This window comes from Sinocyclocheilus grahami, unplaced genomic scaffold (assembly GCF_001515645.1).
Source record: "Sinocyclocheilus grahami isolate Dianchi unplaced genomic scaffold, SAMN03320097.WGS_v1.1 scaffold13.1, whole genome shotgun sequence".
Lineage (NCBI taxonomy): Eukaryota > Metazoa > Chordata > Actinopteri > Cypriniformes > Cyprinidae > Sinocyclocheilus > Sinocyclocheilus grahami.
In genome coordinates, this window is record NW_015505192.1 from 2,403,440 (window position 1) to 2,417,085 (window position 13,646).

General features: G+C 36.0%; 3 protein-coding genes across 3 annotated transcripts in view; 2 read left to right on the forward strand and 1 right to left on the reverse strand.

Moving 5' to 3' along the window:
• The first annotated feature begins 609 nt into the window (after positions 1 to 609).
• On the forward strand, positions 610 to 3,016 carry LOC107599683 (ceramide-1-phosphate transfer protein-like). The gene is made up of 2 exons (XM_016291356.1): positions 610 to 914; positions 2,053 to 3,016. Exons 1-2 carry the CDS (start codon positions 802 to 804, stop codon positions 2,573 to 2,575), a joined length of 636 nt encoding a protein of 211 aa, XP_016146842.1. The 5' UTR covers positions 610 to 801; the 3' UTR covers positions 2,576 to 3,016.
• Positions 3,017 to 4,586: 1,570 nt separating this feature from the next.
• Positions 4,587 to 5,270, forward strand: LOC107599688 (UBX domain-containing protein 10-like). Its single transcript, XM_016291368.1, has one exon. It carries the CDS (start codon positions 4,587 to 4,589, stop codon positions 5,268 to 5,270), a length of 684 nt encoding a protein of 227 aa, XP_016146854.1.
• A 2,389-nt stretch (positions 5,271 to 7,659) lies between these two features.
• The window catches only part of LOC107599485 (ATP-dependent RNA helicase DDX19A-like), an 8,498-nt gene continuing 2,511 nt past the window's right edge, over positions 7,660 to 13,646 (reverse strand). Inside the window, exons 3-11 of the mRNA XM_016291087.1 lie at positions 12,540 to 12,572; positions 12,176 to 12,311; positions 11,572 to 11,664; positions 11,220 to 11,322; positions 9,984 to 10,098; positions 9,724 to 9,901; positions 8,272 to 8,509; positions 8,028 to 8,190; positions 7,660 to 7,868 (exon numbers count right to left, since the gene is read on the reverse strand). Coding sequence (XP_016146573.1) covers positions 7,660 to 7,868; positions 8,028 to 8,190; positions 8,272 to 8,509; positions 9,724 to 9,901; positions 9,984 to 10,098; positions 11,220 to 11,322; positions 11,572 to 11,664; positions 12,176 to 12,311; positions 12,540 to 12,572 — 1,268 coding nt within the window. The remainder of the gene's footprint in view (positions 7,869 to 8,027; positions 8,191 to 8,271; positions 8,510 to 9,723; positions 9,902 to 9,983; positions 10,099 to 11,219; positions 11,323 to 11,571; positions 11,665 to 12,175; positions 12,312 to 12,539; positions 12,573 to 13,646) is intronic.

The following is a 13,646-nucleotide window of genomic DNA, read 5'->3' on the forward strand; positions in this document are numbered from 1 at the left end:
CGGACTGAAAACGGCCATGTCACGTGGTCGCTGTTACTTTTCACAGCGCTGTTTAGTGTGGACCAATCACACTCGTTTGTGATTTCTGGACAAGGATTTTAAAAAATCGTTTTAACTCCCATTTCAGGGGCGTGTTTATATTCCCTTGTCAGGTACAAATGTGTGGAGTTAATTTATTAAAACGATTATGATTTTCAGTGTACAAATGTCTCCAAAAATGCAAACAGTTTCCAGATATTTGAATTCGGCTCAATGGAAAATTCGACTTTCTGAGCCGTCGAGCGCCCCCGCCTGGAGGTAAGGACGCATTTGTATGTCATGTGACATGATTTCTGGACAAGGATTTTAAAAAATCGTTTTAACTCCCATTTCAGGGGCGTGTTTATATTCCCTTGTCAGGTACACATGTGTGGAGTTAATTTATTAAAACGATTATGATTTTCAGTGTACAAATGTCTCCAAAAATGCAAACAGTTTCCAGATATTTGAATTCGGCTCAATGGAAAATTCGACTTTCTGAGCCGTCGAGCGCCCCCGCCTGGAGGTAAGGACGCATTTGTATGTCATGTGACATGAAAAACATGATTTGATTGGTCTAACGTTCCTTACGTTGCTTAAAGAGCACAGGAAAATCCCGGAAGAGAGGATCAAGCGAAAAGCAAAGCATTTACAGTGATATGATCCCAATGAAGAACATAATTAAAATTAATACATAGGAGGGTTTTTATTGCCTTGTCGATTGTGTTGTAAGAATTTGTCCACAAATTTTATTTCGTGTTCGTTAAATTAGAGAGAACAGACATGGCAGATACATTCAGTCTTCAAAGGGTTTTGGAAACATTCAGATCAAGTCTGAGTGAGAAAAAGGAGGTTTACATGAAATACTATATAGCAGGATGGCAAGAGCTGGTCGCGTGAGTACACGTTTTATTACTGTTTTACATTAAGTTTTAATTACTCATTTAAGTGTTTCTAATGCTCCGCTGTAAAAATATCTGGATCTTGTAATTACAAATATCTGTAAAATTAAAGGGTTAGTTCACCCAAAAATGAAAATTCTATCATTAATTACTCACCCTCGTGTTGTTCCAAACCCGTAAGACCTCCGTTCATCTTCTGAATACAATTTAAGATATTTTTGATTAAATCTGAGGGCTCTCTGACCCTCCCATAGACGGCAAGGTAACTACCACGTTCAAGGTCCAGAAAAATACCAAGATGATCGACAAAGTAGTCCGTGTGACATCAGTGGTTCAACTGTAAAGTTACGAAGCTACGAGAATACTTATTTGCGCAAAGAAAACAAAAATAACGACTTTATTCCACATTTTCTTCTTCTTTGGAATTTTTGGCGTACTCCGCACCTTAGGCACATACCGCCACCAACTGTTTATATACATACATGGATGATAGTCCCGTCTTTTTTCATATATTTTCTTTTATTTTATTGTTAATTTTATTTCGGGTTCACCCAAGCTGTATTTCTAGCTGCTGCGTGTTCAGCTCCCATGCCAAAAAACCCAGCTTGTGTGTTCCCCTATTCTATTCCACATTTTCGTCTCTACTGCATCACTTGTGGACGCCGCCACACGCTCGCGTCTTGATACTGTCGTGAACGCGCATCCAAAGTAGTAGAGACGAAAATATGGAATAAAGTCATTATTTTTGTTTTCTTTGCACAAACAAGTATTCTCGTAGCTTCGTAACTTTACAGTTGAACCACTGATGTCACACGGACTACTTTGTCGATCATCTTGGTATTTTTCTGGACCTTGAACGTGGTAGTTACCTTGCTGTCTATGGGAGGGTCAGAGAGCTCTCAGATTTCATCAAAAATATCTTAAATTGTGTTCCGAAGATGAACGAAGGTCTTACGGATTTGGAACAACGCGAGGGTGAGTAATTAATGACAGAATTTTCATTTTTGGGTGAACTAACGCTTTAATGAAAGAATTTATTGGTTAAAAAAAATGTAGGAATACCATTTGAATATAAAGACAACAAGCAATTTAAATAAATGTAATAATCAAAATCCCTCTTTTTTCCTATCAGCTTCATGAACAGTTTGGGGAACGTGTTTTCTTTCATCTCCAAGGATGTGGTCAGCAAAATCCAGATCCTAGAGAACTTCCTTTTAGGAGAAAACAGATCCCATTATGTCACCATCCAGTCCATGGTGAAGTATGAGCTAGAAAATGACCTGGTGGACCTGACCAAAAGAGGCAGCCATCCAGAATCCGGCTGCCGCACTCTTCTGAGGCTCCATCGGGCTCTGCGCTGGCTGGAGCTGTTCCTGGAGAGACTGAGAACCAGCACCGAGGACAGCAAGACCTCCGTCATGTGTTCTGACGCCTATAATGAGTCTCTGGCTCAGCACCACCCCTGGCTCATCCGGAAAGCCGTCGGCGTGGCGTTCTGTGCGCTTCCGGGGCGTGACACATTCTTTGATGTGATGAATGCGGGTGATCACATGCAGGTGGTTGCTCTGTTGGGAGAGTCTTTGCCTCTCATCGCTGAAGTGTACCAGATCACAGAAGACTTGTATGCGAAGAACACCCTCCTGGAGTTACCATAGAGGGAGGACTGATATATATTTTACTCTTTACACTAATTAATACATAGTCCTTGTGGCACATACTCACTTATTTACTACAAACATTGACTTGTTTGACTGTCTGCCTGTTTAAAAACCAAAGGGACATGCAATATGCAGATTTAATGCACATTTTAAGCATGGTTCTGCTCATTTAAGCTGTCAACTACACAACACCAAGTGTGCATTAAATGCTGGATGTATGTTAATATATTTGAGCTTAGGGAACAATATAAAGCCATTTAAAGGTACAGGTTGTGCATGATATATATTTAAATTTGAAGTGCTGTGTATTTGAATATATAGGTCTTTTTCCCCCTTGAGTGTTAATTATTTAATTGGAAATCCTTTTACTTGAAGTCCTGTCGAATGTGTGTCATACATCTGCAGCTTTGCTGAAACTACAAAGGGGGAAATTTAGTTATTAGTAAATGTATAAATGTACAATTTAGTAAATGTATGAATGAATAATATGTAATGCAATAATTAAATATAATGTTCTGAGAATTCTACGTTTGTCATGGTTATTCTCATATTATATCTAAAATTAAAAGAACATTGATTTTTAAGCTTTGCCTTAGGATGATGACATTTACTTCTTTCAATATTTACAATTTTATTTACAGTTTGACAAACGGCACACTTCTTAGAAAGCAACACAACACTAATTAGTTATATTCAGTGTATATTGTTAGTTATTATTCTCACCCAAAGTGACTTTTCTGGGCCTTAAATTTCTTTAAGGTGTTTAGGAAATGTAAATATATCATAATAGTAAATGTCTCACATGAATGCATGAATAATTATATGAATTAACATGAATTCTGACCGTTATAAATTATATCATTATATTGTACCACAAACAAGAAAAAGAACCCAAGAAATTGTTTATGTATTTTTGTAAGCACTGTTTAGTAGTTTGACCCACATTTTATATTCATCTACGGTTTTAAACATTTCATAATAATGTGTAACTATAACTGGGTATCATTGATACCGGACGTTGGTGCGTTTATGAAGCTTGTTACAGCACTTCCGCTTCGGTAGCGTTGCTAAGGAGACGCCAGCGCGTCGGCAAAACTCGACCGTAGTGAAAATGCCTTGATCTCTTCAAAAACGACTGAAAGAAGCAAAATAGCATAAAAGGTACGACACATTTACCATTTTACCGTATTACGGTTGTTTACAGAATATTTTTTATCAACTTTAACTTATAAATGAGTAAAACCGTAAATTTGAAGTTTTTGTAATGTATAAGCTTATTTATTTGGTAAATTAAGACTGATGCATGCAAGTCTAATGTAACTAATAATGATACTGAAGACTATAACTATCTATCTATCTATCTATCTATCTATCTATCTTGAAACGGAATTGACTTCTATCCATCTATCTATCTGTCTATCTATCTATCTATCTATCTATCTATCTATCTATCTATCTATCTATCTGAGTGATCATCTATCTATCTATCTATCTATCTATCTGAGTGATCATCTTGTCTATCTATCTGTGATCATCTATCTGAGTGATCATCTATTATCCATCCATCCATCCATCCATCTATCTATCTATCTATCTATCTATCTATCTATCTATCTATCTATCTATCTATCTATCTATCTATCTATCTATCTATCTATCTATCTATCTATCTATCTATCTATCTATCTATCTATCTATCTATCTATCTATCTATCTATCTATCTATCTATCTATCTATCTATCTATCTATCTATCTATCTATCTATCTATCTATCTATCTATCTATCTATCTATCTATCTATCTATCTATCTATCTATCTATCTATCTATCTATCTATCTATCTATCTATCTATCTATCTATCTATCTATCTATCTATCTATCTATCTATCTATCTATCTATCTATCTATCCATCCATCCATCCATCCATCTATCTATCTATCTGAGTGATCATCTATCTATCTATCTATCTGAGTGATCTTCTATCTATCTATCTGATCAGAATTCCATGTCTTTTGGAGGAAGGATGCATGTGACCAGGCCTAAGTCGTCTAAGGGACGCAGCAGACCCATGATGGCTCCCACTTTGAGTGAGGATTCACCTTCCCAGTCCTCGTCTCTTTCACCCCAACCTCCAGCCCCCAAGGCAAACGACGGGTTCAACCAATGCCTTCGATCCCGAGCCATTCTGAGACGCTGCAGTCAACCTAGTACAGATATACTGACTGAAATCTTCGACAGACCCCCCGATGAGCCCGTCTCACTCAACAAATACAGGGTTCTCCCTTCCATAGAGAAAAAAACAGGTACGGACCGGACGTTCGGTCAAGGTGACGGCAGCCGTAGGATATGTCATCACACTTCACGTGTCCACACAAAGGCCCGACCAGATGTGACGTCAGGAAGTGAGACGGGTCGAACTCCTCCAGAGGAATCAGGCCTGCTGCTGGCTATCAGAACGCCATGCGGTCAGAGGTTCAAGTGCCATTTCCAGCCAACTGACCAGCTCCAGGTGGTGCAAACGGCTGCAGAGGCTGAATTCGGGGAGAGGTTTGACAAGTGTATGATTGAGACTATGGATGTGCCACGCAGGACTTTTACAAACCTTACAATGACTTTGGCTCAGTGTGGCGTCCTGAACAAATCGGTTTTATGCATTTCCCAAGATGACAGCAACATGGATTTAACTTGAAACTCTAATGTAGTTCAACTTTTTATGGACACTCAAATAATACAAAGAAAAACATGTAGATTTTCTGTCCGATTAACATTTCAAATTATGATTCAAATTTCTCATGATTAAATACATGATTGAACATGGAACAGCAAGATTATTTTGATGGTAAAATGTTTATTCATCCAAGATGTAGATAGAAAAGTACCATTACATCACTTGGTCACCAATGGATTCTCTGCAGTGAATGGGTGCCGTCAGAATGAGAGTCCAAACAGCTGATAAAAACATCACTAATCCAGTAATCAACACCGCTTCTTTACAAAATACCAGTCCATAACCCATAATATGCTTCCTCCAGTGAAAAGTCTATCCCCTGTCCTCTTACATCAAAATCCACCAACATATTTAAGAACTGTTTTCGCTGGTAAACAGTGCTTGATCTGTGCAGATTTCTCTCCCGATTCAGATGAGACAACTTTTTTTTTTTTTACTGAAGAAAGCAATATTAAAGGACTTGTGTTTTAGCTGGAAGCAAGTTTGAAATTAAAACGTCTTAAAGATGGATTTGTTTCTTACAAACATGCAGCTTTTCACTTCATAAGACATTAATTGATGGACTGGAGTCACTTGTGGATTATTGTGATGTTTTTATCAGCTGTTTGGATTCAGAGGATTCATTGGCGAGCAAGTGATGAAATGCTAAATTTCTCCAAATCTGTTCTGAAGAAGAAACAAACTCATCTACATCTTGGGGGGCGAGTCAGTTTTCAGCAAATTTTCATTTTTGAGTCAACTATTACTATAAGGTCAAAATAATGTTGCTTAAAACAACAAATTAAGATCACTAAAAAAAGAAATCAGAAATCAGTTTGGGTCATAAACAATAGGAAGAATTAGACATTACAGACATCTAGATAAAATATATTATATATTATAGATAAAAAGGTTTTACGTTCTGCTTTTTATTTGATTCCCACAAATTAAAACTGATATCAAAATGCAAAGAATTTTCGTCCCTTCATGCAATTTTTTTTTTTTAATTTTTGTCTTTTGACTCAAGACTGCAAGTCAGATTGAAAAAATATAAATCCATGCTAAGAGTATGACACTTGTTGCATTTAATTCTTGCAAAGAAGTAAAAATGATTTGATATCACCACATAGAAATGAGCCAACTTGTAGTTTTATTATTAAAAGAATATATAGGATACAACTATAAAACCCTAAATGCAGCAAATGTACAAAAAAAGGAAACTGAAATGCTGCAGCTAAATGCAATCGCAAATGGGTTTCAGTCAAACAAGGTGCATTAATTTAAGCATCAAAAATGTAAACAAATACTTTTGCATTTAGCAAACAACAGTAGAGCAGCCATTCTTAACAATATAGCTACAATACAACAATATCACTCTTCAGTAGCACTTTATACTTTGTAAAAGTGCTGCATTTCTTGCAAAAGAAAAGAACATGCGAGCAAGTGTTCAAATAATTCACTGTTCAACTAAAACGCAAACTTAATTTTTGGTCTTTCTGAACAGAACAAAAACTCTTCTTCAAAAAGCTTAAATGCTTTTTGCAGTTCAAGTACAATGGCATTGCTATATATATATCAAAATAATACTCTGTTGTGATTTTCACAATAATTCTCATTATAAAATTATTCTAAAGTGCTCTTGAGGAATGCTACTGTTTTGAGTTGGTCTTAAGAGACTGTGTCATTTGTGCGCCTTATTATCATTTAGTTCCAATCTGTAGGCAAGTAAACCATATTTATCAGAGATTCTCTTACTGGCTTTAATCTTCTCACATACTGTGATGGAATAAATACTGAAGTCTGTTTTGATTCTATTCACATGTAAGACCAAAAAGCAGTTGACTGACTTCACAGTGCAACACTATGCAAGATATGCTTCTTTAGTCAAGTAGATAACAGAGAAAATGCCCATGTAAAACTGTCTCCTGTAAACAAGATTAGATGTAGGAATTAGTACTGCAATTCACTTCAAAATCAAAACACACTCTGTCAAACGCAAACGGATTCAAAAAGTCTTGTAACAGCTATAAGCTTAGAATCAAAACTATTTGGCATTAAGCTTGAATTAAAGCGTATTCTCCTAAATATGAGTCGATAATTTAAGTAAACATCTGTCTCTGCAATGCAGATTATTCAAGCATCATATCTGACGAGTTAACAGATCTTCAGCGCACAGACATATTCTCTATATATATATATATATATATATATATATATATATATATATATATATATAGACAGAGAGAGAGCGAGAGCGAATAATAAATTAATTTGATATATTTTTATCATTTATAATTATTCATTATTTTTATAATTCATTAAAAATAAATTAAATAAATACTGGCTGTACTATTACTTTAAGAGGTAAACACTAATGGAAACACTTACTAAAATGCTTTTCATATGTCTTGAGAATCTCCATGCTGCGCTGACTGTCCACCATGTTGACAGCAAGTCCTCTCTTACCAAAACGTCCCGTTCTGCCGATCCGGTGGAGGTATGTTTCATTGTCTGGATTGCCGTCTTTGTCCAGTGGAAGGTCAAAGTTGATCACCACTGACACTTGTTCAACATCAATACCTTTGGATTGACAGCTTGATAATTAAAGGTTGCCGAATTTGTACAAACAAACAAATACTTCAACTTTGGGTTGCAACAGCAACTCTATATTCTCTCAAGGCTGTAAAAATACAGGTTTGCTTCTTATTAGATATATATTAGATGCAATAGTGCACTTGCCTCTTGCACAGACATTAGTAGTGATGAGAACTTTTTCCTTGCCGTCTCTAAACCGTTCAATAACTGCAGCTCTCTGCTCGACTACCATTTCCCCACTGAGGAGCGCCACCTGGTGGCCCTCTTTAGACAGCTGGCCGGCGAGCCAATTGGCTGTTTTCCGAGTCTGAGAAAAGAGGACAACATGAGATGACTAAGTGATAGAGACTCTAAGATGCAGATATCAACCAGTGGCGAACAGACTCACATGACAGAAGATCATAGCTTGTGCTATAGTGATGGCTCCGTAGATGTTACAGAGTGCGTTGAACTTGTCCTCCTTGCTGTTGCAGAGCACGTAGTACTGCTTGATAGTGTCCAGGGTCTCCTCTTCACGTTTAAGCTTGATGATGTTGGGATCTGGCACAACCCGCTCAGCAAATTTCCACACAGAGTCCTCAAAGGTGGCAGAGAAAAGTAACATCTGACAGCCTTTGGGCAGCATTCTGTCAGAGATGGGAAATAGAAACCATTTATTCTCGATCATGCTAAACCATGTTGCATTTACAGTTTAAAGTTACTTTTTTTTCTAGTTAAAAAGAAATCGTAAAATAAATGTCAGACATCAGTATATGTGTTGGTATTTTTGTGAAAATATGCAAAATGATCAATGGAAAATAAGGATATCAATAAATGTAATCTTTGTGTTCATATTAAAAACATTAAAAAAAAGAAGAAACAACATTTAAACCATTTTCAATAAAAAGCTCTGATTTAATAACTAATTTTACTTGATTAAATTCCATTTAATTACAAAAAATAGTTGTGTAAAAAAGAAAAATATTTTCTTTACACCTTGAAAACAAGCATACACAGAATCACTTAAATAAAAAATTATATTTATCAAGACTATAAAAAGTTTTTTTTTTTAAATCATGACTTTTCATGATTTTATAAAAAAAAACTTTCCTATTTTTCAAGAATTTTAGTATTGGAACAATTAAAACACTCTTTATAAAAAAAAAAACTATTTAAATTAAATCTGAAAATCATGCATGTTCATCTTTGAACACGAGTTTTCAAGTTTCTGCCAAGGAATAATTTAAAAAAAAAATTTTTTTTTAAAGTAACTGCCCCTTTTTCTCTCACAATTCAGACCTTTTTTTCTCATAATTCAGAAATGTGAGATGCAAACTCAGAATGCAAGATACTGTATAAACTTGCAATTCTGACATTATATCTCACAAATAAAGAGTTTTTTCTATGAATTCTGATCCTCAGAGTTTACATCTTGCAACAAAATGTATAAAATATATATCAAAAATTTATATCAAAAGAAAATTGCCCCACTTCTTATTTTCTTAAGTAATAATAAAAGTTTAAAAAAAATATTTTTTATAATATATATATAAAAAAATGTAATTATTTTTTTAAACTTCCATAATTTTAGCATTGGAACAAAGAAAAAACTATTTTTTCCTCTAAGGTTCACAAAAAAAAAATCTTGTTTAAATCTGATTTAAATCTGAAAATCATGCACATTCATCTCTGAAAAGGTGTTTTTCAAGTCACTGTATGTATGAAATGCATTTTTAATAATACTAAATTATGTATAAGATCCAGATACAAAAAAAATGTTCATTAGAGATCAAAATCATAATAGATCATATAATCAGCAGTCTGTCTTTGTGTATTTGCTTGCATGCTAGGCTTAGATCACCTCTGAATGCGGATGCTCTGGTCCTGGTGTCCCTGTGTGGCGATCATCACATCAGCCTCGTCCAGAACAAACACTTTGATCTTTTTCGGGTCAATGAGCTTCAGCTTAACGCACCAGTCCAGAACCGTCCCGGGTGTGCCGATGACGATCTGCTCCTTGATCTTAACGCCACGATCCACTGACAGAGGACACAGCAGCTATCACGCACTTAAATCTGCTTTACACATCGCAAGATTCTGAGGCTTCATTTAACCACTTACTTTTATGTCCTCGAACAGCATATGCCAGCTTGACTTCTGAATAGAACTTGCCCATCTGCTCAATGACTTTACCCGTCTGCAGAGCGAGCTCATATGTGGGAGAAATGCACAAACACTGCAACACAGACACAGAGTTGTTGAAATGTTGATCACCAAAGAATGATCAACATTTATGTTTCAGTTCACACTGAAATGAAAACTCGCCCTTGTGACTTTAATGAGTTCATGCAAGAAGATATTTCGCAGATTTTGTTTGTGTACCATGAAAAAGACATGAGGCTGAGTAAATGGCAGAAAAATATGTTTTTTTTAAACAAAAATGACGAACTATGGAAGCCTGTTTCTGACACAAAATAAAAAGTTTATTGCGACTTTACATCTCGCCAATTCCCCCACAGAATAAAAAAGGTAATTGTGACTCTTTATCTTACATTTTGGCTTTTTTTCCTCGCAATTCTGAAAAAAGAAGATTCTGAGATATTAACTCACAATTCACAATTTCTCAGAATTGTGAAAAAACCATAGACTGTATAAAAACATGGACGTAGTGTCCGTGATGTCACCCGTAGGTTTCCGAAGAGCGTTTTTGAAGCCTAAAGTTGGCGGAGCCGGCCGTCGCTATCTTGGCAGCGCGTCACTCCCAGATAATCGAAAATGGACAAAGAGGCGGGAGCTGGTTGCTGAAGCCACGCCCACCAAGCTCGACGGTGGTGACAGCAGCCGCAATCCACCTGTCACTCAAGTGGCCACACCCTTAATTATGCAGAACTTTAAGGCTTAATATAATTTAAACGGATGAGTAAAAAAGAAATTCACCCCCCTCACAGTTGTCATGAAGGGCAAAATTAGCTATATACACCAAAATCATTTTTTGAACCAGGCTGTAAACATGTTTTTTTCTGCTGTAAAGTTGGGCATTTTAACATGGGGTCTACGGGATTGACTCCCTTTTGCAGCCCACCTCTAGCGGCCAGTTGATGAATTACAGTTTAAGTCACTTCCGTGTTGGCTTCACCAGATATTAAACTAACAGATACTGCTATACTTTGATTAATCACAGTACATTAAGGCAGTTCTTTACTGCTTTAATTCTGAAATGTTCTGTTTAAATATGAAAATATTCATAATCTAATGAACCTAAAGTCTCCAAATTGAACAGTGTCTGAAAAAACAAAGGTTTTTACCTGCAGTGTCTTGCCTTAAATCAAAGTGAAAGGGAACATTAGAGTGAATCACCTGAGGCCATTTTAAGCTTGGGTCCACATGACTGAGCATGGCCAGCACGAAGGCAGCTGTTTTACCAGTGCCAGACTGAGACTGAGCAATCAGATTCTGAGGTCTGGCAGTGAAGGAAACATATACAGTCAGGGAAACATATGAGTGTATTAAAACTCAATTCACACGTATACTCAGAGATTTCACGTAAACCTTTTGATGGTCCAATATTGTTCAAATAAAAATAAAATAATAATAATAATTCCAGTTGCATATGTCAAGGGTTTTGAGCCAAAGGGGCTCAAGTGCAAGCCAAACTCTCAAAATGACCTCTGTATTCAATTAAAATAACATTTAAAATATGTGGACTTACGGTTCGGCGAGCATCATGGGAAGGGCATTCTCTTGGATTTTAGAAGGTCTGTTGAAGCCCATTTCATAGACGCCTTTGAGCAACTGAGGTTTCCTGAGTTACACATATAAAATTAATAAAATTGACATATGCAAGCTATCCAAGAGGTGTCGGAGCTTCCAAATATAGTGCACGGTCTTTTTCATATTTATTTCTCCCAAATTCTGAACAGACAGTTAGCAGTAATTGTTCTGAGCAATACAAAATACCGTTCAAAAGTTTGGGGTTGATACAAAATACAAATAAATCTCGCAAATTATTATTACAATTTAAAATAACTGTTTTCTATTTGAATATATTTTAAAAATGTAATTTATTGCTGTGATGCAAAGCTGAATTTTCAGCATCATTACTCCAGTCTCCAGTGTCACATGATCCTTCAGAAATCATTCTAATGTGCTGATTTGCTGCTCAGTAAAAACATTTATTATTATTATCAATGTTGAAAACAGTTGTGCTGCTTCATATTTTGGTGAAAAACTGACCTCAAACCTCTGAAAGGTAGTGTAAATTCACAGCTTTTCCCTCAGATATCATTGTTTTAACACTTATATGAAGTACTCACAGTCTCAGCTCCTCAAAGGTCTTGACTGAATAAAGTGGTGAGTTTGGGTCCCTCTGAAGAACCTCCACTTGGTTCGTGTTGTTGACCACATTGCTTCTGATCAGCTTGTTTAGGAGAGACTGTGAGGCTCTGTCCTCTAAATAGTAGATTAGAAAAGAAACAGGCTACTATGATGGTCTTTTACAGTTAATCCGTAAAGTTTAGGTGTCATTAAGTAACTTAAGTTGCAACCACACACTTTTTAGACTGAAGTACTTACAGCAGCTTTAAATTCAGAATCATTCACAAAAATCTGCTACATTAAACACTAAAAATTAGCATTAAGCAAATAAATTGGCTCAGTTTTAAACCTATGCAAATGAACCTTTTTCTTCTTCATCGGATTTGTCACCATCACCTACGGTACAGGAGAGAGAAAAAAATAGATGATGCATAAGAAAATGCTAAGAAATATTTTCATGCAATTATGGTTATGTTTTGTAAAAACAAATAATAGTTAAAATAATGGGACAAACACACACACACACACACACACACAAACTGTCATCATTTACTCATACTCATGTCGTTCCAAATGTGTATGACTTTGTTACTTAGATGAACAAAAAAAAGGGAGATTTTGAGAAAAGGACAGGTTGTTTCTTCCATCAAGAACCATATAAATGCAAGGTTGTTATTACATGATTTTGGTCTGTTGTTCCTCACTAAAAATGTTACATGACTTGAAAAGATCAACCCTCTACATTGCGAGTAAATCACTCGCATATGCCACTAAATTTTCACTCTGGGCGACTAAGTGATGTCTAATATTAGCCAATGGCTAATCAATTCTCAGATTTTACTCGTCAGTGTGTGAGTTGAAAACTGAGTATATGATTAGCACAGATATATTTGGACTCACAGAACACTCTGACTGAGCGCTTCAGAGTTTCACTCTCCGTCAAGCGATCTGTGCTATTTTTCAGTTCATTTGAATGGCTGCGCAGCACACCTGTGTTTGTGTATTTGGCGTAACGTAAACTCTAGTGTGAAGTGTTCTCTCACTGTGAGCAAAGAGCGAGAGCGAGCGAGAGTCTTACATAACATGCAGAATTGATGTGCTACATGTAAACAATATACTTTGTTGTATTTTCCTGTAAAAAATAGTTCCTTTGGAATTCTTTAGCTTTTAAGAACTGCCGGGTTTTCCAGTAGTGGGCGGAACTAATGCGCAAACGTCAATCTCATTGGCTGGCGCTCACGTATTATCATCCCTGTTTTGATTTCAGCGAATCAGTTCGAGCAAACGCACATAACCTGATTAATATTCATGAATCCAGCAGCTCATTAATCCTTAGTGCGTTTTTATATTGTTCTTATTAGTAGAATTCGTATATAATAATAATAATAATAATAATATCTTATCAGTATTATTGTTTTTTTTTTTTTTTACAGGAACACTGAATGACCAAAAAAAGCACCAGCACCAGTC

Coding starts and splice junctions, on each gene's coding strand:
- LOC107599688 (XM_016291368.1), top strand. CDS start 4,587: ATGTCTTTTGGAGGAAGGATGCATGTGACCAGGCCTAAGTCGTCTAAG.
- LOC107599683 (XM_016291356.1), top strand. CDS start 802: ATGGCAGATACATTCAGTCTTCAAAGGGTTTTGGAAACATTCAGATCA. Junction 915..2,052: donor GGATGGCAAGAGCTGGTCGC/GTGAGTACACGT, acceptor TTTTCCTATCAG/CTTCATGAACAGTTTGGGGA.